Consider the following 21,429-nt stretch of genomic DNA (forward strand, 5'->3'; position numbering starts at 1 on the left):
TGGTAAAAATATTCCAAAAGAAAGAAAGAAACCCTATAGAGGGAAAGAGGATGCAATCAAAATGGGACTTAGTATTTTTTAAGTTGCGCTTCTGGACAATAATCTCATGTGAAGCCAAGGTTCTATAAACCAAACTTGCACTAGCATCCTTATACTTTCCTTTTTGTTTAATAGCTTAGGGATTTTGATGCAATAATTCAGAATACTTGGTAATTTTTTTTTGGTAGTTTCAACACGGGTTTTTTTCAGCCAATTTTAGCACTTTTGTCGGCATTGCCAATTTTCAGACAAGTGCCTTATATTTGTATTTGTCAGAACTTACTTTTTCCTCAATATTTAGTTCTTTCCCTGTAATATGAACCTACGTTTTTCTATAGCACTCTTAAGTTTGCTTCCAGCAATGAAACCCCAGAAAAATTCAATTAATTAATATACTCTGAGATTACATGGGAATTTTACTTCCTGTGCTTTCATTTCTGATCTGTCTGCTCCCGCTGTTTGCTCTCAGGATTTATTTTAGTTGTTAGATTTTTCTGGCTTTGTGTCGCCAACTCCTGGAAGTCTGTAGCTGAATTCAACTCTCACTTAACTTTTAAGTTTGTCCTCTATTTTGGTTCTGATAGCAGGGTTCATTTACTACTTCTCTTCAGGCTTATTGCTGTTTGGTTCGTCCAGGGAAACAAAATTTAGGTCGGTATTTTGTATTTCAAGTATAAAAAAACTTCAGAGCGGCTCTTTGCATATAAATCTTTGCCTTTATTGTGAAGCGCTAGTTGTGTCAGTGTTAAGACTCATTTAAACTCCTATAAATGAGGAGTTTGGTATTGGATGTTGTCGCTGGTTTTTTTTTCAACTTGCTCTGGAACCTCTTGGACAGTTTGTTGCTTTGGAAGTTTTCCTCTTGGCAGCTCTCTGTGTACCAAGGGTGATGTGACCTGCTGTGCATGTTTTCCGCGGGTAGGTTTTGTTAATCCATTAAGACCATTAAGTCTTAAGACTTAAAAGTTAAGTCCATTAAGAGTTCATAGAGCTTTTTTTAGGCTCTGTGGGTTTTTTCTTTGACAAACATGATACTCTTCTGCTTTTTGTCATTTGTCTCTTTTACTTTTTTTTTTTTTTCCCCCTTGAATGTTTTTATGGATACGGCTACACCCGCTATATTTCCCAGCTCTAAACCTCCCTCGGCAGAAGGGACTAGATGATTTCTCATGTGCTGAACTGGATGAGCTCCCACTGAGAGGGGGGTGAAGGGTGTGGGTGAACCTCCATCCTCCAGCCGAGCCCCCAGTTCAGAGCCTGCCTTCCTGCTTAACTCTTCATACGCGCTTCCGCCTCGGTCTCTGGCCCTGGCATGAAGCCGGCAGTGAAATAAAGAGCGTGTGACGATCTCAAATTTTGTTTAGGCCTCAGTCTGAACGTTTCTCCTAAGTAAATTATGGCCAATTAGCTGTAATGAAGTTCGTACTTCTGCGTTGCTCAAACCAAGCGTAGAAGTGTTCTGCTTTCTCGTGTGCAAAGGGGCTTTGTGCCTCCCCCAGAACATCAGGGAGAATCTTAAGAGCTGTTCAATACTAAAACATGAACAGATCTATGTTCATGCGACGTGATGTTCATGAACAGATCTATGGTCATGCCTTGGTTACTCTGTAATACTATGTGCATTACCAGTTACCCTTAATTGATGTTAGCAGTTCACTACAGATTAGATGCTGATTTTGAAAACAATATTTGACCCCTCTGCTTATGCTCCGCTAACAATAGTAATCTTGGTGCCAGTTCGACACGGTTCAGAGTAAATATGGCTCCAATATGTGCCAAAAACCATTAAGCAATTAAGCTTTCTAGCGTGTTGAAATGGAGTTTCTCATAGTGCCACCGACTCCTGTCTCTCCAGAAATCAAGGGTGTATGTGGTTACTCACTGTTCTTGCTGCACACGTGGATTTGAGTCCTGTGAGGTTCCCTCCCTGTTCGAGTAAAGCTGCGTTTGTAGCACCGCTTACCCTGTCAGGAGAAGAAGTTTTATTTGTTTCTTAAGTTTCAGCTCCTCAGATTTTGGTCATCTGTGCACCTACCGGGCTCATGTTGGCAAGTGGAGACTCTTTTCCTGGTACTACGCTGGCTAGAAAGTTTTGTATCAGAGCAGGAACATCGTGAGACCTTTTTTTCCCCCTTCAGTTGCCCCCTACCTGAAAGGATTAGAAATATTTCATTAATACTAATTTTAAATATTTCTGAAATGTTAATAATATTTTCACTATTATACTGATTTTCAGTGTTTATCCACCTGTCTGTTGCAGACTGAGGTTCAAAATTACTGCATGCAAAAATCAAGGGTATGCATGCCTTGTAATTACAAGTTTGATCTGTTGGAAATAATACGAAAGAGGTAAAGCAAACACTTAGACCACTTTCAGCTGTGGTTTTTTTTATTTGTTCTTTACGCACTAGCATCTTACTGGCACGGTCGCCAGTTCCTTTTATCGAAATGTATCAGGTTTGGATGACTTTTAGTCATTGACATCTGTATTGGATATTATTTCCTGATTGAAATTCAGTATCTTTTTCTATCGCTTTGAGATTTGATGATTTGTACAAGAAAGGCAAGATAGTCAGTTCTTCCAAAGAGCTGATATGTCTTTATGCATCTTGTTTGTATGGCATATTCTATATAATTTCAGTAATTCTTGTGTTTTCATAGCATTTAGGGCAGAAGTAGACCATTTCCGGCAGTGTGCCCAGGTGGCCAAGAAAGCCAATGGCGTCCTGGCTTGTATTAGAAATAGTGTGACCAGCAGAAGTAGGGAGGTGATTGTCCCCCTGTACTCAGCACTGGTGAGGCCACACCTGGAGTATTGTGTTCAGTTTTGGGCACCTCAATACAAGAGAGATATCGAGGTGCTGGAGCGGGTGCAGAGGAGGGCAACGGAGCTGGTGAAGGGCCTGGAGCATAAGTCGTATGAAGAAAGATTGAGGGAGCTGGGACTGTTTAGTATGAGGAAGAGGAGGCTGAGGGGAGACCTCATCACTCTCTACAACTACTTGAAAGGACACCGTAGAGAGGTTGGTGCTGGTCTCTTCACACAGGTAATTAATGACAGAACGAGAGGGAATGGCTTCAAGCTCCAACAGGGTAGGTTTAGACTGAACATTAGGAAAGAATTTTTCACAGAAAGAGTGGTCGGGCATTGGAACAGGCTGCCCAGGGAGGTGGTTGAGTCACCATCCCTGGATGTGTTCAAGAGCTGTTTAGATGTGGTGTTGGGGGATATGGTGTAGGGGAGAACTTTGTAGAGTAGGGTAGATGGTTGGACTCGATGATCCCAAGGGTCTCTTCTAACCTAGACGATTCTATGATTCTATGATTCTGGTCTGTATGCTACCTCTCTGCGTAGCTCAGACTATGGAATTGCCACCCATTCCTGTATTAAGCCAACAGCTTCTTTTACAACCCACATTTTTCTATTGTAATATTAATTTCTGTTAATGAGAAGTTTGGGTGGGCCAACCGTCACAACTGGAGAGGCAGAGCCACAGTTTTGAACATCATTGTCCCCCATCAGGTCTGGCTGCTCCCCCATCCTGCCAGTCACCAGTACTTTGGCCGTTGGGGTGTAGAGCTGGGCTGGTGGACACGGAGCAGGAGGTGGCACTGGCCTTGGAGAAGACAGCTGGTGCCCCCCCCCATAGAGCAAGGCTGCTCCTTGAGGGTGGCTTCTCCCAGGGAAGGGTGTCGATGGTAGAGCAAGCCTCAGCGACTGCACAGCTCTATCAGCTGGTCCCATTCTGCGGGGATTAAGCTTTGCTTTGCTTACTTTTCTCACCTCCCTGGAATTTTATCTCTTGTTATTTTAATCACATAATCATTATGCAATCTAGATAATCCCAGTGTTCCTTAGTCCTTCCAAGGGTTCTGGTTAGAAAGGTTTGTTATGTGCCTGCTTTAATCTTGCATAAACTGAGGCTGCTGTTGAACAGATTGGTCCCATCTTCTCCCACACCTACAGCTGATGTTTTTTACACCTTTCTTGTGTGTTTTGTAGTCACACCAAGAAGTAGATTTAATTAGAACCTGACATTTTGGTGGATTTTTTTTCAGCTGGATCAGGTCCCTGATTCAGCTCATCTCTGGCAGCAGCTCAGACTTATTCTTGATTAGAATGACTGTGCAACCATCACCTTATCTACCTTATTTAGGAGGAATTGTATTTTACAGATATGCTTTTACATATGTACTTGAGCTTAAAAACATCAGAGTAGCTGTAACTGGATCGCACCAAAAGTGCAGTATCTTGTCTCTGACAGTGTCAGTTAAGGGAGAGTAAGAAGGCAAAAATGTATTTGGGGAGTTCTCCCCATCTCTGACTGCAGCTCGGGGTGAACGTGGTGTCTGTGTTTTCAGCAGCCTTAATGGCTTTCTCTTCCCTCAGTTTGTCAGGACTTGAACTCAGGAGTTCAAGTATTCGTTCTCTGAAGTTTACAGGGTAAAATAACCCCAGCTGTCATTGTCACTTAAACTAGTACTTAGTTTTCATATTTAGTTTTCACTAAATGCTAGATGGATTTCTTCCGCCGCTTAATCTTGTTTTTCTTTTTGTTGTATGCTACTGAATTAAAAGAAAAACAAAATTAAAACTAGGTACACATTTTCATGCTGGTTATACTAGGAACAATTTCGCCCCCAGATGAAGCATTAATTAGTTAGAAGGCTATCCCTTAATACCGAAGGAATTTTTCTGCAGTCATCACACAGGAATTCTTCTTTCGCCTCGTGATGTAATAAAGTGTAGGATGGTTTTGCTGTTAATGGGAACGCACGTGCCAGTAGTGCAGTGTGTGAAAGTGTTTATTGCCCGTTATACTTAAAGCTGGACAAGTCTTTTGCTCTCCAGAACATCATCGTTTTTTGAAGTATCTGGGGTGATCTGTGAACTCTTTACAAATTGTGCTGGCAAAGGAGCTTGAATTGTGTTTTTTAGTAAGTTGATGGATCTTTCTTCTTGGGATAACTGATGTTGTTTCTGCACCACTGTAAGGAGGTAGGGGTTTTTATCTGATGTTCAATGTTTATGAATAGTTTTGATGCTTTGTAGCATCTCAGAACCGTTCGTGCCCATGATGGGCCCGGCTTAGACACAGCCCCTTGGAAACTGCGCAACAGGTCAGTTGTGAGAGATCAGCACCTACAAAAATCCTGTACCAGAGTGGAAAATCTGCTTGGTATGGGGCTGTTGGATGGTTCACCGTCGTTTCTGAGGGCTCAGGTGAGGATCTGCTGTGACAAGAGCGCTCCTCCTCAGTAATTCCTGTGATTTTAATCCATTTGAAGGCAGATTTTTTTCCAGTACCTTTTATGCACATAAGTGTAATATCAGTTAAATTGTGCCATTCTAATACTCTCATAAGAGAACTAAATATTGGTATCTTTCAGGAGTTTTTTTTCTCCCAAATGGTTCCATATAATGTGTTACAATGATTACCCCACATGGTGATACTTAATATATATTCTACTGCATAGAAATATGTATTTATATGAAATGCCAGACAGAGAGATCTCTGTATGGAGAATACGAATGCCTTAGTTTTATTGGGAATAAATACTTCTAGGATTGTATTCCTTCCCTCTCTGTGCTTCAGGGAAAAAGAAGTTATATGAGTAGAGACCGCATAAAGCAGATTTTCCCACCTTTGCTTATGATGAAAAAACAAGAAATAAGTACTGTTACATTAAAGTAAGATTTTATTTTTTTAAAAAAGAATCATTTTGGCTTTTCAGAAAGTGCTTGCTAGGTGTTAGTGAAGTGTGAACTCTTTCATAACTTCAAATGACCATCTTTAGAGAAAAAAAAATAAAATTGCAGCTTTTCAATCTACGCTTTTTTTTTATTAACCTTATATTAAGTTTTTCAGTGGCTGTATATTAGACTTACTGCCTGCAATTTGGAATGCAACCAAGCACTCATCTTGAAGTCTAATGCACAGTCTTAAATTGCACATACTTTCACATGGTAGGAACTACCTTCTCCCCAGTAACTGTCTGTAATTACTTAAGTCTTCACAAAATTTGACCTTAAAAGACTTACATTCTTTTTTAAAAAAAATGAGCAGTTTCACTTTAAAAGCCTTCTGCTCAGGGCATTCTAAGTCTTTCACTGCTTCCCGTTCTTTCCCTGTGTTCTTATTTTCAGTGTACTCTGCGTTCTCACTGACCGTTAAAGCACATTTTTCAGCTTTTATCTTCTCTTTGGGCTTGTCTTTATACAGATAATTGAAATCTTTAATTTCACTGTGTGCTCCTTTTTTTGTTTTGATAAGCTTCAAATTTCGCTTGAGTAACTTGGGATTTTTGGCAGAAGATGTTAGTATAAGCTTTGATTTGGTTTCCCCCCCCCCCCCCACCTTTAGTGTAAACATGCTGCGCACCCATTCTAGAAGAATTTTTTGTTCTGTCATATTCACTGTAAACGAAGCGTGTCCACAATCAGTTTTGTGAAATGGCAAATTATTTAAATGTTCTTTATCCTTGATTTGCCTTGGTTTACAGTTGACTCAGATCTTACGCTTCAACATGCACTTCATAGATAGTGTCATTTGTTTTCACTTTGTGCTAGTAACACTGCTGCCAGATTGTTACTTAATTTAAATTGGGAAATAGCTTTTTTTGAAATCAACTTTTCATTAATATTTAGTGGGACTGCACTAATTTGCATGAGCTGGCAAGGTATCATCTGCAGTTAGTCCCTCTGGTTCCTCCAGCACTTAATGTTCCTAAATGTAGTAATGTTCTTGCACTGAAGGAATATGAAATGGATTCAGAACTGTAAAGCCTTCAGGAGGTAATAAGATAACTAGCTTCGTTATTTCATTCATTGCATCAGGCTTTTGCTTTTACTGGCAATCCGAGCTGCCGTTTCTCTTCAATACTACAAAATGTTCCTGTTTATCTTTCAGCAGACTTGAAGATGTGAAGGTCAATATATCTGCAAGTCTCCGTGATTGATTTTAAGTTGTTTACTCAGACTCTGTGGATCTATTCTGTTACTTGCTTGGCTCTCTTTAAGCTTCTTATTTCTGTAGGGTTGCCTATTTGGCATATTCTTCCAATTACGCTGCGTGGTAGTTCTTAAAACAGCGTCATCGGAGAGTTAATTTCTGTGAGATTCTCTTAAAAGCTGTTACGGGCTTTTGAAAGTCTCTGTACTGACCTTGTATTTGTACTATACATCATCTGCCATTTTCAGAAGACCTTGATTTTTCACTCAGATTTTTTCATAAGAATAGAAGCATTTTCAGATTATTTAAAAAAAAAAAATATGCTTAAGAGTCTTGTTTTTGTAACACGTGCTTGTATGGACTTGTTACGCCAACCGACCCAGAGATGTGGTGCATCTATGTGTACATATAGATATAGAGATATACACATATATGTATATGCGTGTATGTGTATATATACGTATAGGTGTTTTCTGACAGCAGGAAGTGAAAGGGGGCCATGTGGGTGTTACTGGAGTAATCGTGAGGTTTCGTCTGTGTAACTGAGCTAGATAATTTTTTACTTTGCTTGAAATTTAGTTCTAGTACTCCTTGCCTCATTCCAGTCTGAAGATGAGAAGTTAAAAAGTTAAAGAGTTTTTTATGCCATTTCTCATTTCTCGTGCTTCATAACCTTGTTGTCAGGGGAGCCTTTTTCCTTGTGCGCGTGCGTTGAATTTGGTGAGTCCCAAAAGCATGGATCTCCCGCACCTGGGCAGAGAGTGCTGCAGCACATGTACTGCAGACCTTGGGCATTCCAGGAATGCTGAATTTATCACGTGTTCAATACACGTTTCCATATGGTAAATCCATGTTCTCTACTGCATCAGAAGGCAAAAACATCTGGAAGCAGATGGGTACCACCAGAACAGCTTATGCAATGTATTCCTGCCATCTTTGGTCAGTGTTTTGCAGAAATAGGCAGCAAGACTCTTGTGGGGATGCGTTCTTCTGGTGGATGGATCCCGCTTGTAGTTGCCTCCTTCCTAAAGAGCTGTCTGGTCCTTCCCTCCTCCTCTCACCACCCTTGCTGCACCATCAGTTCCATCTTTGGGACAGATGACAGGGAAGAGGCCAGGGTAGGATGTCTCTGGGCAAGGTGGTGACCAAATGTGGGTTGTTGCCGTGAGAACTATTGGTGTAGTTTGCTCTTTGCTTATGTCTAAGAAGTTCTTGGAAATGGGGTGACTGTAGGGAGGCTGCTAACAAGATAAAATCCTCCTGGAGGGTTTGCTGTAGCCTGTGGGCTGTTGGTCCTTCTTTTTAATAGGAGTCTTTCTCTCTATGTATGTTATGCAAAATAACTCCTTTTCTGGCAAGGATTGCTTGTTGCACCATTTGATACACTCTTGCCTCTTGTTTAATTTCTTTTTCACTCATATTCGACCTTTTTCCTGGTATTTGGATTACTGCTGGTTTTTCTTGATTCAGTTGATATTTGTCTCTATTTTAGGTCTGAAGTGTATTTTTAAAAAATTTTTTTATCCTAGTGTTTTCAGGTTTTATAGCTTTTTTTTCCTGTTACATCAAAAGTCAACAGTTTGATTAAGTTCCAACTGTTGTAGCATATGTAGTCTGGCTTCATTATCTCTTGTTGCCTTAAACTGTAATCTCTAAAAAAATGTACCAACAAGCGCGTGCCAAATGTGCGTGAGGGGTTGAATGATGGAGAACTGTGGGTGTTATTTTGATACACTGAAAATACCCCTCTCCAGTTCAAGGGTTAGTGAATACGATTTGGGTGACCGCGCTGATGCCAACGGGTCAGTTGTGTGTCCGTGACTTGTCACTCTGAGCTCCTCAGACGGTCGGTGGAGATCCGCTTAGCGTAACCACGAGTGTTTTTTAAGCAGAAGTCGTCTCACCTCACCACGCATACCTGCTTCAGACAGACAAATTATGCTGTCAACTCCACTGAATATTGGGCTGCATCAAAAGAAACGTGGCCAATAAGTCGAGGAGGTGATTCTATCCCTCTGCTCTGCTCTTGCGAGACCCCTCCTGGAGCACCTTGTCCAGCTTTGGAGTCCTCAGCACGAAAAGGACATGGACCTGTTGGAATGGGTCCAGAGGAGGGCCATGGAGCCCTTCTGCTGTGAGGACAGGCTGAGAGAGTTGGGGTTGTTCAGCCCAGAGAAGAGAGGGCTCCGGGGAGACCTTATAGTGGCCTTCCGGTACCTGAAGGAGAGATGGGGAGGGACTTTTGATCAGGGAGTGGAGTCACAGGATGAGGGGTAATGGTTTTAAACTGGAAGAAGGGAGATTTAGATTAGATCTTAGGAAGAAATTCTTTGCTGTGAGGGTGGTGAGACCCTGGCCCAGGTCGCCCAGAGAAGCTGTGGCTGCCTCATCCCTGGAGGGGCTCAAGGCCAGGCTGGATGGGGCTTTGAGCAACCTGGTCTGGTGGGAGGTGTCCCTGCCCAGGGCAGGGGGTTGGAAATAGATGATCTTTAAGGTCCCTTCCAACCTGAACCGTTCTGTGATTCTATATATGTGTATGTGTGTGTGCACATACAAATACCCTGTGCTGAGTTCGAAGGGAGTGATGAGCTCGTGTGCCTACATGGGCTGAGCACGTGAAGTTGGGTAAGATGAATCCTACACAAACATTCAACATTTTAGGTAAAGTTTTGTCAATCCTCTGCCAGGTCCAGATGATACAGGAGCCTGTCTCTGCCTGCTGTCCCTGCTCAGAACCTTCACTGATTTTTGTTTCTTTCTTTATCTAAAGAAAAAGACTGTGCGTTACCTCAAGTCTGGTCTGTGAGTCTTGAGATCAGCTGCTTATCTTTATTTTTCTGTGACTTGCAAGGGCGTAGCATGTCCCTCACAATTCTTTTCGTACGAAGAGAGAAAAAACATCAGAAGGGAGATGAGCTGCACTGATGCTACTGTTTTAAGCTAGTGCTGCAAAAATCAATTAAATAATTACTCAAAAGAGGCAGAAACAAAATTGAAAGGTTTTCCTTCAAGTCTTTCTCCTCCACTCCCCCCTTTTTAATTTTATTTTTAGTCCAGATGGGTTCACTGGCAATATTTATAGGACAGTCCAGACAGAGTTGCAGTGACAGAGCTGCAGGGGCAGTGTGTTATAGCAAGAAATGGGAGTAAGACAACGTGGAAAGGAATCTCTCAGGCCAGCCTTGCTTCCACAGGGAATGTTTTATGTGAAACTAGGCTGTGGACAGTGCACAGATACTGGTGAACTAGTTATTAACACTCTGGAAAAGGGTCTGAGATTTCCTAGGCTCAAAGAAAAATATAGTAGACTTCAGAAACTGTTAAGAGGTATGTGACAGAAGCGAGCAGAGATAAAGATGTGGAAGTGTTTCTGTGCCAGCCATGTGGCACACAGTAGGATTCTTCTGCCTGAAAAGAGGTGACCAGACGGAAGCGTGGAAATTACAAACAGGGGCTTGAGGTTTGTTTTCTCTTCCATAAGAATTAGGTGGCATCCAACAGATCAACAATTGGCAAGATTAAAACAAAACAATTCTTCTTCTTTTTTTTTTTTTTTTTTTTTTTGCAGTGAATAATTAACCCTTGAGACATGTTTGTCTGCAAGCTGATGTAGGTATTGCTGCGAGATGATGTAGAATCATAGAATCATAGAATGGTTAGAGTTGGAAGGGACCTTAAAGATCATCGAGTTCCAACCCCTCTGCCATGGGCAGGGACACCTCCCACTAGAGCAGGTTGCTCAAAGCCCCATCCAGCCTGGCCTTAAACACTTCCAGGAATGGGGCAGCCACAACTTCCCTGGGCAACCTGTTCCAGTGCCTCACCACCCTCACAGTAAAGAATTTCTTTCTGGTATCTAATCTAAATCTCCCCTCTTTCAGTCTAAAACCATTACCCCTTGTCCTGTCACTACACTTCCTGACAAAGAGTCCCTCTCCGGCTCTCCTGTAGGCTCCCTTCAGATATTGGAAGACTGCTCTGAGGTCTCCCCGAAGCCTTCTCTTGTCCAGGCTGAACAACCCCAGCTCTCTCAGCCTGTCTTCATAGGGGAGGTGCTCCATGCCTCTGATCATCTTCGTGGCCCTCCGCTGGACCCGTTCCGACAGGTCCATGTCCTTCCTGTGTTGAGGACTCCAGAGCTGGACACGGTATTCCAGGTGGGGTCTCACGAGCGCAGAGCAGAGGGGTAGAATCACCTTCCTGGACCTGCTGGCCACCCTTCTCTTGATGCAGCCCAGGATGTGGTTTGCTTTCTGGGCTGCCAGTGCACATTGCCGGCTCATGTTGAGCTTCTCATCCACCAACACCCCCAAGCCCTTCTCCTCAGGGCTGCTCTCCAGCCATTCTCCGCCCAACCTGTATTTGTGCCTGGGATTGCCACGTCCCAGGTGGAGGACCCTGCACTTGGCCTGGTTGAACTTCATGTGATTTGCACGAGCCCACCTCTCCAGCCTGTCCAGGTCCCTCTGGATGGCATCCCTTCCCTCCAGCATGTCAACCATGCTACCAAGCTTGGTGTTGTCGGCAGACTTGTTGAGGGTGCACTCTATCCCACTGTCCATGTCTCCGACAAAGATGTTGAACAGCACTGGTCCCAGTACCAACCCTTGAGGAACACCGCTCATCACTGGCCACCAATTGGACATGGAGCCGTTGACCACAACCCTTTGAGTGTGGCCATTCAGCCAGTTCCTTATCCACCGAGTGGTCCATCCATGGAACCCATGACTTCCCAATTTTGAGACCAGGATGTCGTGCGGGACAGTAGGTGTAAAACTTTCTGGTTAAGACAGACACATTCATGAGAGAAGAAATACACAATGTCTGGAGGGTCTGGGAGAGTAACTCGGAAGGATCAGTATATTCTTGCCCTATTCTTACGCTTTTCCCGGCGCGAATAAGCCCCGTGGGACAGAGGAACCTGTGGTCTGACCCAGCACAGCTGCTGTTTTCTTCAGTGAAAAAAAAAATAGCTGCTGGCACTTGCCTGTTGTTCTGCTATCTGTGCTAATAGAGCTGTTCAAACAAATGTTTCAAATTGGTAGCGCACCAGCAGTCTGGTCATTAAGCTTTGTCAGTATTTGGTTTAGGAAATAATTCTTACGTTTGACTACATTTGGCTTTACGTGCCCTGTAGAATTCTGCTGATGGGCGGAAATGATTGATACTTACAGGAACAGGTCTAAATTCAGGATGAAGTAACAGTGAAGCATTCTAGATAACTGGTTTTGTGCTGCTGCTTCAGGTTTCCTCAGCTTGTGTGAAGATTATTTTGAGGCCAAGACTTGCTTTTGGATTTCTTCTAAGTAGCAGATGGACCTCTTTGTGAGATTGCTTCTCCTACTGTGCATGCATGTGTGTGTGTATTGATAGATAAAACCTCCAAAAACTTAGTTTCCTGGCAAATTGCATGTTTAGAGCTTCATGCTGGTTGTTGAGTAACATGATAATCCTGATAGTCTCACCCTGCCTTGGGTTGGGAATGTGGCCTTATGGCCAAGAAGTTCAGTGGCATCCTGGGGGGCATCGAGAAGAGTGTGACCAGCAGATCGAGGGAGGTCATCCTGCCCCTCTGCTCTGCCCTGGGGAGGCCCCATCTGGAGCACCGTGTCCAGTTCTGGGCTCCCCAGTACAAGAAGGACAGGGAACTGCTGGAGAGGGGACAGCAGAGGGCTATAAAGATGATGAGGGGCCTGGAGCATCTCTCTGATGAGGAAAGGCTGAGGGACTTGGGGCTTTTTAGGCTGGAGAAGACTGATGGGGGGATCTGATCAATGTTTATAAATACTTAAAGGGTGGGTGTCAGGAGGATGGGGCCAGTCTTTTTTCAGTGGTGCCTGGTGACAGGACAAGAGGTAACAGGCACAAAGATGAACAAAGGAAGTTCCATCCAAACATGAGGAGGAATCTCTTTCCTTTGAGGGTGGCAGAGCCCTGGAAGAGGCTGCCCAGAGAGGTGGTGGAGTCTCCTTCTCTGGAGACATTCAAACCCCACCTGGACATGTTCCTGTGCGACCTGCTCTGGGTGGCCCTGCTTTGGCAGGGGGTTGGACTAGATGACCTCCAGAGGTCCCTTCCAACCCCATAGCATTCTGTGATTCTGTGATCTGTGTTAAACGGCAAGTGTTTTGGCTCAGTTCACAGAATTGTGTGTGTCTCTAGTACGTACACAACTGGTTTCTTGCTGCTTCCCTTCTCTCCTACCCTTGCTGAGGTCCCACTGGTAATCATGGGAGTTTGCACTTGGATAAGCTAGAAACTGCAGAGGGATTTTTCAAGATCCTGTCACAGAATCACAGAAGGATATGGCATTGGAAGGGACCTCTGGAGATCATCTAGTCCAACCCCTCCTCCTTATATCTACCTGTTTAGAAAGAGGCAAAATTTTTCCAAGAGATCAAATGGTTTGGATTTTGTCTTTCCTATTTGTTCTTTTTCAGCAGGGTTGGGAGCTGGTTGTGTGGGGATGGTGGTGGCGTGTGTGTGTTTAAGAATTTTTTTTAGTTACTTTTATAGATATTCATTGTAAACCTGAACTCTCCGATATAAAACAATCCGTTAGCGAGGTGGGCTTTTATTGCATAATGAAGCATCTCTGAATGCTGCCACATGTATGGAGAACAGTAAAGATTATTTTTTTTCCCTCATAAAATAGGTAAAATATAGTATTTAATTACATTACATATACACAGTTACTTACCTTCAGTGTTTGTATAACTGAGAAACTTGGAATGCTGTGTTTTAGTGACCTGAAAGGAAGCCATCCTTGTCTTCCTTAAGGATAAGGCAGGCTGAGGAAGAGCCTCGCACAACCCTCCTACTTCCCTAGAGTTGTTTTTAAGCGTTGCCGTAGTTATTTTGTTGGCTTTGTCCTCATTCATAGATTCATAGATTGGTCCAGGCCGGAAGGGACCTCCAAAGGTCATCTAGTCCGACCTCCCCGCAGTCAGCAGGGACACCCCCAACTAGACCAGGTTGCCCAGGGCCTCGTTGAGCTTCACCTTGAATATCTCAAGGGAAGGGGCCTCAACCACCTCCCTGGGCAACCTGTTCCAATGTTCCACCACCCTCAGAGTAAAGAACTTTTTCCTAATATCCAATCTAAATCTGCTCTTCTCCAACTTAAAACCATTGCCCCTCGTCCTGTCGCTGCAGGCCTTTGTAAGCAGACCCTCCCCAGCCTTCCTGTAGGCCCCCCTCAGGTACTGGAAGGCCGCTATGAGGTCTCCCCGGAGCCTCCTCTTCTCCAAGCTGAACAACCCCAGCTCCCTCAGTCTGTCCTCGTAGCAGAGGTGCTCCAGCCCCCTGATCATTTTGGTGGCCCTCCTCTGGACCCGCTCCATCAGGTCCATGTCCTTTCTATATTGAGGGCTCCAGACCTGCACACAGTACTCCAGGTGAGGTCTCACCAGAGCAGAGTAAAGTGGCAGAATCACTTCTCTGGATCTGCTGGCAACACTTCTTTTGATGCAGCCCAGGATGTGATTGGCCTTCTGGGCTGCGAGAGCACATTGCCTGCTCATGTCCAGCTTCTCGTCCATCAGCACCCCCAAGTCCCTTTCCTCAGGGCTGCTTTCTAATACCTCATCCCCCAGTCTGTATTTATACTGAGGATTGTTTCTTCCCAGGTGCAGAATCCTGCACTTGCTTTTGTTGAACCTCATGAGGTTCAACTGGGCCCACCTCTCCAGCCTGTCCAGGTCCCTCTGAATGACATCCCGTCCCTCTGGTGTATCGACAACACCGCACAGCTTGGTGTCAATTGCTTCATTTTACCTACATCTGGAGTTTTAAAAAATGGTGATGGGGTTCTGTGGTGAGAACCGTAGGGTGAAGTCTCCACGCGGGGAGCAGCTGAGGGCTCTGCGTCCCTCTGGGCTGGCGTGTAGCTGCCAGTAACTCTTCCCGGCGCTGCGACTGCACTGTTAGCCTTGACTGGCAAAATTCACGGAGTGCCCTCTCTCATCAAGTGACTGAGGCACATTTTGTGTGCCCTGAGATTAATATATAACAAATGACAGATGTTTTTGCCACCTGTATGCTTTCTGTTCTCCTCCCTGCTGTTACGCGTGATAGCGACTGTGTGCTACGCCTGCCTATCGGTGATTATAAAAATATCTCCTGGCTACTTACCCTCCTGAGTGCGGTTTGAAACTGTGACTCAGCTTCATATACTGTGATTCAGGCGGTTTATTGACTCCTAAAGACTGTACGACCAACTTCTGGCTATTATTTTTATTTACCGAGTATTCCTCGTGGCATTCTGTCTTCCTGAACTCCGTATGACTGACACACTGCTTTGGCCTTTATAAATCCTGAGGTGTGCACTGTGCAATATAAATTACGTTTTAATCCCCAAGTGTTTCTACTCATCAGTTTTCTGGGAATATATGTTGGCCATTCTGAATGGAAACATAGTGTGTGTTTTTTTCACCGCAGTTTTGAAACTGGATAAATACTGCGATTAGAGTTTTGAGGAATTGCAGTAATTTCAATTGGAACCTGTATAATTATACAATTATAATACCAGAAAACAATGCATCTAGTTCTGTTCTCTAACAATATTTGTTCTGTCTCCACCCTGAGAGAAGGTGTATAGATTTCTGAATTTGTACACGTGTATAATATGCAAAATAAATGCTCAGTTATAAAATTATATTCTGAAAAGAATAAGTCATTTGCCTTTAATAAAACACTTTTTAAGAGTCTCTGATAAGTATTCTTTTTTTCTTGACAGTCTGTGGTGGACGACTGGATTGAATCATATAAACAAGACAGGGACATAGCACTTCTGGATTTAATCAACTTCTTTATCCAGTGTTCAGGATGTCGAGGTACAGAACGTTGGAAACAAGTTGTATAGAATAAATCTGACAGTCATACAAACGTGTCTATTAGTGCAAATGCTGGTAAAGATGTACGTGGATTGGTACTCCTCGTATGCATGGTTTATATAGAAATATTGTCTACATTCAAGCATAATTTTATTTAAAGCTTGTTTGTCAAGGGCCTACCCTTTCTTTTTCTCACTTTTCTGTCATCATCCTAAAGTGTACAAGTCTTCACAAAGACACTTCACTCGTCAGCAAAAGGAGACAAAAGATCTGTTAATCAAGGTAGGCGTATCTTTACTTCCCCTTTCTATTTCTTCCTAATTTTTTTTTATTACAAGAATTAGTAGGTGTAGCTATACCTTAACTTTGCTATTTTTTCTTTCTTTTTAGGAAAATTAGGTTGTTTTAAACTGAAGAGGAAGGAGTCAGGCTTCAGTAGACTTCGATTAGGAAGAAAGATTTCTTCTGGATGAAGCACCAATCTTATTTCTTCCTCTGTAATATTTTATCAAGTCAGCAGCAAGTGGCCTGCCTTTTACACCCTATTTAAGCAGTCCCTGTTACCAGGCATGTGGCAGCCAGTCTTTCCAGCGCTCTGTTGCCACACTGTACCTTCTAAGGAATTTTTAATCCATTGTCTTTTTGCAGTTAACTCAGCTTTGAAAAGACAGACAGACAGAGTTCTACTCTCTGTAGTGCCCAGAACCAAACTATTTACTGTTTCCTGATGCTTCCTATAATTTGCTTTGAGTAGAATTGAAAATAACCTACAGTTCAGGAATTATTTTTCTCCATTTTGTAACTGATACGGGAATGTATCTTTAGACATCAAACGACCTGGGTAGAAGTCCCTTTTCTTCCTTCTTAAGGATAAGGTGAAGTCCCAAGTACAGTTAAAAACATCAAAGAAAAGAAATATGGGCCATCAGGAGCTTCAACAACCCTTTTTCCATAGCTTAAGGAAATAAACTTATTTTGTGGTATTCCAGGCTGAAGCTCTGGAAGCGTTTTGTGAAAGGGCTGTAGCTTAGGGTTTAGATTTACCAGCCTGTGTCAATGTCTGTACTGTTCACACAGATTCCCTAAAATATTTTTCAGACTTGTTCGGCAGCTTATGTGAAAGTAGCTGTATTCTGTTTGCTTTTTTTTTTTTTTTGGTAACACTTTTCCTAAAGGTGTATATGAAAAAAAAAACCCAACCCATAAGTTTCTCTCTAAAAATCTGGGCAGCGTTAAACCAAAGGGATTCTGGTCCATATGTTTTTGTTCTTGTTGATGCAAGTTTTTGGTGGAGGCATGTCGTAAATACATCTTCACTCCCCTGCTGTTCTCTAATTTCTGCTTCCTTTCTTTCTCCTTGTTGGAGAAAGCAGCCCTCTTATAATCTCAGAAGATTCATGTTTTTTAAAACCTCTTGTTACTGACTGATGCGGGCTGGATGCCCACTGTCAGCCATATGCTGCCGAAGCAGTCGCTTCCCAGAAAAGGTTTCCGTTACTGGCTGTGAAGCCGCAGCGCTTTGAGTGGCTGATGTCATTTACTTGCCCCTTTTTTTTTTTTTTTTTTTTCTTTTAAATGGTGACTTTCTATCCGTTTTCAGTACTCTGCTTTGTACCCTCTGGGGCAGCTCTCTGCTGAGCTTGCTTTAGTGGCCTTCTGGTCCCCAACAGCAATGACAGGAGAAAAGGAAGCAGAAAGGACTTGTCCCCCTGAGTTTAGAGTGTGTTTGGGGGATTTATTTCTCGGTGGGAATTTTTCCGGTGGGTACAGTCACAGCTGAAAAACAGGGTTAAAATCCCGGCAAATAGTTCTGTTCTTTCAAATTTCCAGTAATGTGCCTGTTTTCTAGAACAAGTAAAAACTTGATCAGAAGAGAGTGGATTTTATTGATAGTCCACTGAAGGTAAAATGCATACTGAGCAGTTGTCCTTAATGGCAATGAGGTAGGGAAATCTGGGGATTTTCCATGAGGACAACCAAGTTTCTGTTTCGTGGGAAGATTATATGCTCTATTGTGACATTTTTATTTCCCCTTAAAGATTTTGTTGACATTCTTGTTTGTTTCCATTTCTGTTAAATAACAGCTCCTCCTGAATCTCAATGGCTGCTTTTATCTTCTTCCCTAATTGTCTTCTTTTCAGTTTGCTCCACTAACATTGTCCCGGATCCTCAGGTCTTCATTCCCAATTTTGGATATAAATGCTTACTGACAATAAATCTAACTTTGTGATTGCTTCCTGGAAGGGAGGAGGACAATTAGTTTGGGAGGAGGTTCCTCAGGAAACTTTGAAAGTGATGCTAGGTTTATAAATCTACCATTTTAATAGTTCTTAGGATTACTTGATATTTAAATATATGCAAAATGCACTGAGCTTGACATACCTCTCAAAAGTTTTAAGCAGGTGAAGAGTGTGTGCCTGTTTTCTGACTTCAATTACAAATCATTTAGGCACCAAACTGTTTTATTTAGCAACAGTATTGATGCTGACAAAAATATCGTTCTGTTGAGAGAAACATTGATTTTTATATTTTTATCCCATTCTCTTGGGCAGTGCACACACTCGAATGAATCTCTTAGCATCCTCCTGCTTTGCTTAGCGATGTTCCTGAAATGAGAAGGCATCTCTTGTAAATAGGAATAAGCAGGCACGCTATGTAAATTATTAATACTAAAAAAATTGTAAGATTAATGTATTTAGCAGGTGAACTGAAAAGATCTGTGCAACATAAAATTGAATAAATAAAAACCAAATATTCAAGCATGTCTGTCCTTTGTTAACTCTTCTGAGTATCTGTTTAATCAGTTACTTTCTATAGAATGTGTTCTGCTTCATACAATAATGTCCATTAAAACATGAGAGATTTGTTTTTAGCATGACTTCCATAATCTTTCCGGGTTTTTAAAGGATCATTTGGTATAAATTAGAAGTTTGTCCTAATGAACTACCAAAAGCATCTCAGTTTGATGATTAGATTTTGAGATTTGCAGGGGAGTTAAATCACATTCCAGGCCATTTTCCCACTACTTTTGCCTGCTCAATCTCTATGTTTGTTGCCTTTGCTGATTTTTGGTTACAAAGAAGTGAAATAGTTTCTTAAAGAATTTTTCCTTTATCTTGCCTTTTTTTTTTTCCTTCAGGAATACCAAGAGAAATCCCAGCATTTCACACTTTGTGTAGTCTTCTCAGTGATGTTACATTGCATTTCTGTGGCAGAATAATGGTTAACAAGGACTGATGAACTCCCCCATTCACTTACTGTTTCCTACCCTTTTAAAATGCATTGCTGCTCCTAGGGGGAGGAACCTGTATCAGGTAGTACTTGAGAAAGATGATGAAGTTAGTTTTATAATACTTTTTCTTCCTGGAAAAAAACAGCAAATAAATACTGTTTCCAGTCCTTGAAAAAAGCAGATTTGTTTGTTGGGGGCAGGTATTTTGTTTTCCACAGTATTTACAATCTGTAAAGCAGGTGGTGTTGTATTTACCTTCTTACTTCTCTGTCAGGAACTTAATTTAGGGTTTTGCGTTTTTAGATAAGGGGGAACTTTTTGAATTTAGGTTATCGTGCTGATAAACCCATTTTTCAAATGACTGTCACTTGGCTGGGGGTGGAAGTGTACCCCTATGACTGACATTTCCCTTTCAAATGTTGTCCTTTGGTCTGTAGCATTGTGGATACAGGCATCCTCCTCTCTTGCGCGAAGAGCTGCAGATCAGTGTTCAGAGCCTGCTGGGGTTTTTTGAGAGCTCTTTTCCATTGCTTGCTGCTTTGTAACAACATATTTTTGCTTTTTTCTTTCTTTTTTTTCTTTTTTTTTTTTTTTCCTCCCCCCCCTTGTGTAGTATGTGGAGATCTCTGAGCTAGTTGCGAGGAAGCTGAAATGTCTAATCAGCAATATGCCTGCCCGGGTCCCAGAAGGTTTATAACTGTGTCAGTATGATGCTGCATCTGGGCTAATTAGCTCTGCCTCTCAGACTGAGTAATTAGCTCAGGTATCATGCTCCGCTGCTATGACAACCAGGCTGTTTCCATTTCTGGAGCTCCATGGATTTAGAGCTGACTGGGGTATCTGCATTACTGTCTGCTTTTGCCTTCTGTTATTGATATAAAACAAACAGAAAACCCCACAACCACTCTGACCTTTCTACATTTTAAAGGCGGAGAGCCATGCTTGTGGAATAAATATTATTTTTTTTTCCCCAACCAGAAGCAATTAGTGGTTGAAACAGGCTCTTAAAGCTGTGAAGGACAAACCAACCCATCCAAGTCCACGTAAGAAAAGCCGCTTTCTTTTGCAGGGAAAAAAGGTCTCTGGCATAGCTGAAGAGGAGAACTACTTGACCGCTTTCGAGTGTATAAGTGAAATTATTCCCATACTTTCTCTCCTCCTCTCTCTTTTATTTTCTGATAGGTAAGCCAGAAACCTGTACATTCTTAAGCAGATTTTCAGGAGTGGTTTGAGCACCGCACCCAGGAGCTGCCAGCCTTCCCTCTGATCAGACAACTCGGAGATGCCCGTTACTGATGGGACAGAAGTGGTGGAGCTCCTGTATTGATAAATTCTTGGCAGGGCTGTAGCCTTTTCCACATCATAAAGAGCTCCGTGTTGACGTAGTTTTGTGATCTGCCAGGCTACAGGTTGGTTTTAGGAGTAGCTGGTGAAGGAGGTGGGTGGATTTCCTCCAGATGACGTTTCTCATATCTTATTCTCCCCCTCGAAATCTTCTCTTTAGCTTCTCGTGGGGAATTAAACCTTAACGAACAAACGTTCCAACCGCCACCTGTCAGCCTTGATGGCTGCGGTTGTTTAGGGTTGGGGTATTTTTTTTTTCGGTTGTGAGGAAGCAGGAAACTCTTTATGAGCTTTTTGTCCAGTGCTTAAAGCGGGACGTCTTTATGGACTTTTCCCTCCTGAATGAGGCACTGGGGTATCCACGTTCTCTTCCAGCGGGAGCCGTCATCTCTAGTTCTTCCTCATCTGTTCTAGTGAACTCCTCTGAAAAGTGCTGACGTGGAATGGTACAAACTGAGCCAAGGAGTGCAGGAGTTAGGAGTTAGCTTGCTTAAATGTAGGATACATGCTCATTTTGATTTTTATTAATATTCTATGCTCTTAATTAATGGCACGCTAATAGATTTCTGTTTTGCCAAAGGAAATTGAAAGCTAAAACCAGGAGAAAGCACCGTAAAGTGGCTATTGTATGGTCTGCCGAAAGAAATGAACAAACAACTACTTTCTTTGCTGTTAGACAGGATTTCAGAAAGCGAATTAGCCAGGAAATAATGTTGTTTACTCTGATTAATAATGTTTTAATAGGGGATATAACATTGTAAATAGAGTAATGGATTAAAAAAAAAAATCTTTTATGATTTATTTGTGCACATTTTTGTTTCGTGATCGATGAAATAATATAGCTCTATAGAGATGGATGTTACTGAGCATGGAAAGAAGACTGCTTGATAAATATAATTTCCTGCAAATGGTCCTTTCATAACGAACTGCAAATTGTTATCGAGAAATTTTGCTGGCTTTGGCATGCAGTAAAAAGCTTTATCTCTTGAGTCATTCATGTATTATTAAGAAATTGATATAATGAACA

The 21,429-nt window shown here is 42.3% G+C and overlaps 1 protein-coding gene across 2 annotated transcripts in view; it reads left to right on the forward strand.

The window, feature by feature from the left end:
- Positions 1–21,429, forward strand: part of STAG1 (STAG1 cohesin complex component) — a 150,202-nt gene that overhangs the window by 19,659 nt on the left and 109,114 nt on the right. For both annotated transcript variants that reach the window (XM_074153156.1, XM_074153157.1), the window contains exon 4: positions 15,730–15,826. In XM_074153156.1, coding sequence (XP_074009257.1) covers positions 15,730–15,826 — 97 coding nt within the window. The remainder of the gene's footprint in view (positions 1–15,729; positions 15,827–21,429) is intronic.

This window comes from Numenius arquata, chromosome 9, assembly GCF_964106895.1.
Source record: "Numenius arquata chromosome 9, bNumArq3.hap1.1, whole genome shotgun sequence".
Classification (NCBI taxonomy): domain Eukaryota; kingdom Metazoa; phylum Chordata; class Aves; order Charadriiformes; family Scolopacidae; genus Numenius; species Numenius arquata.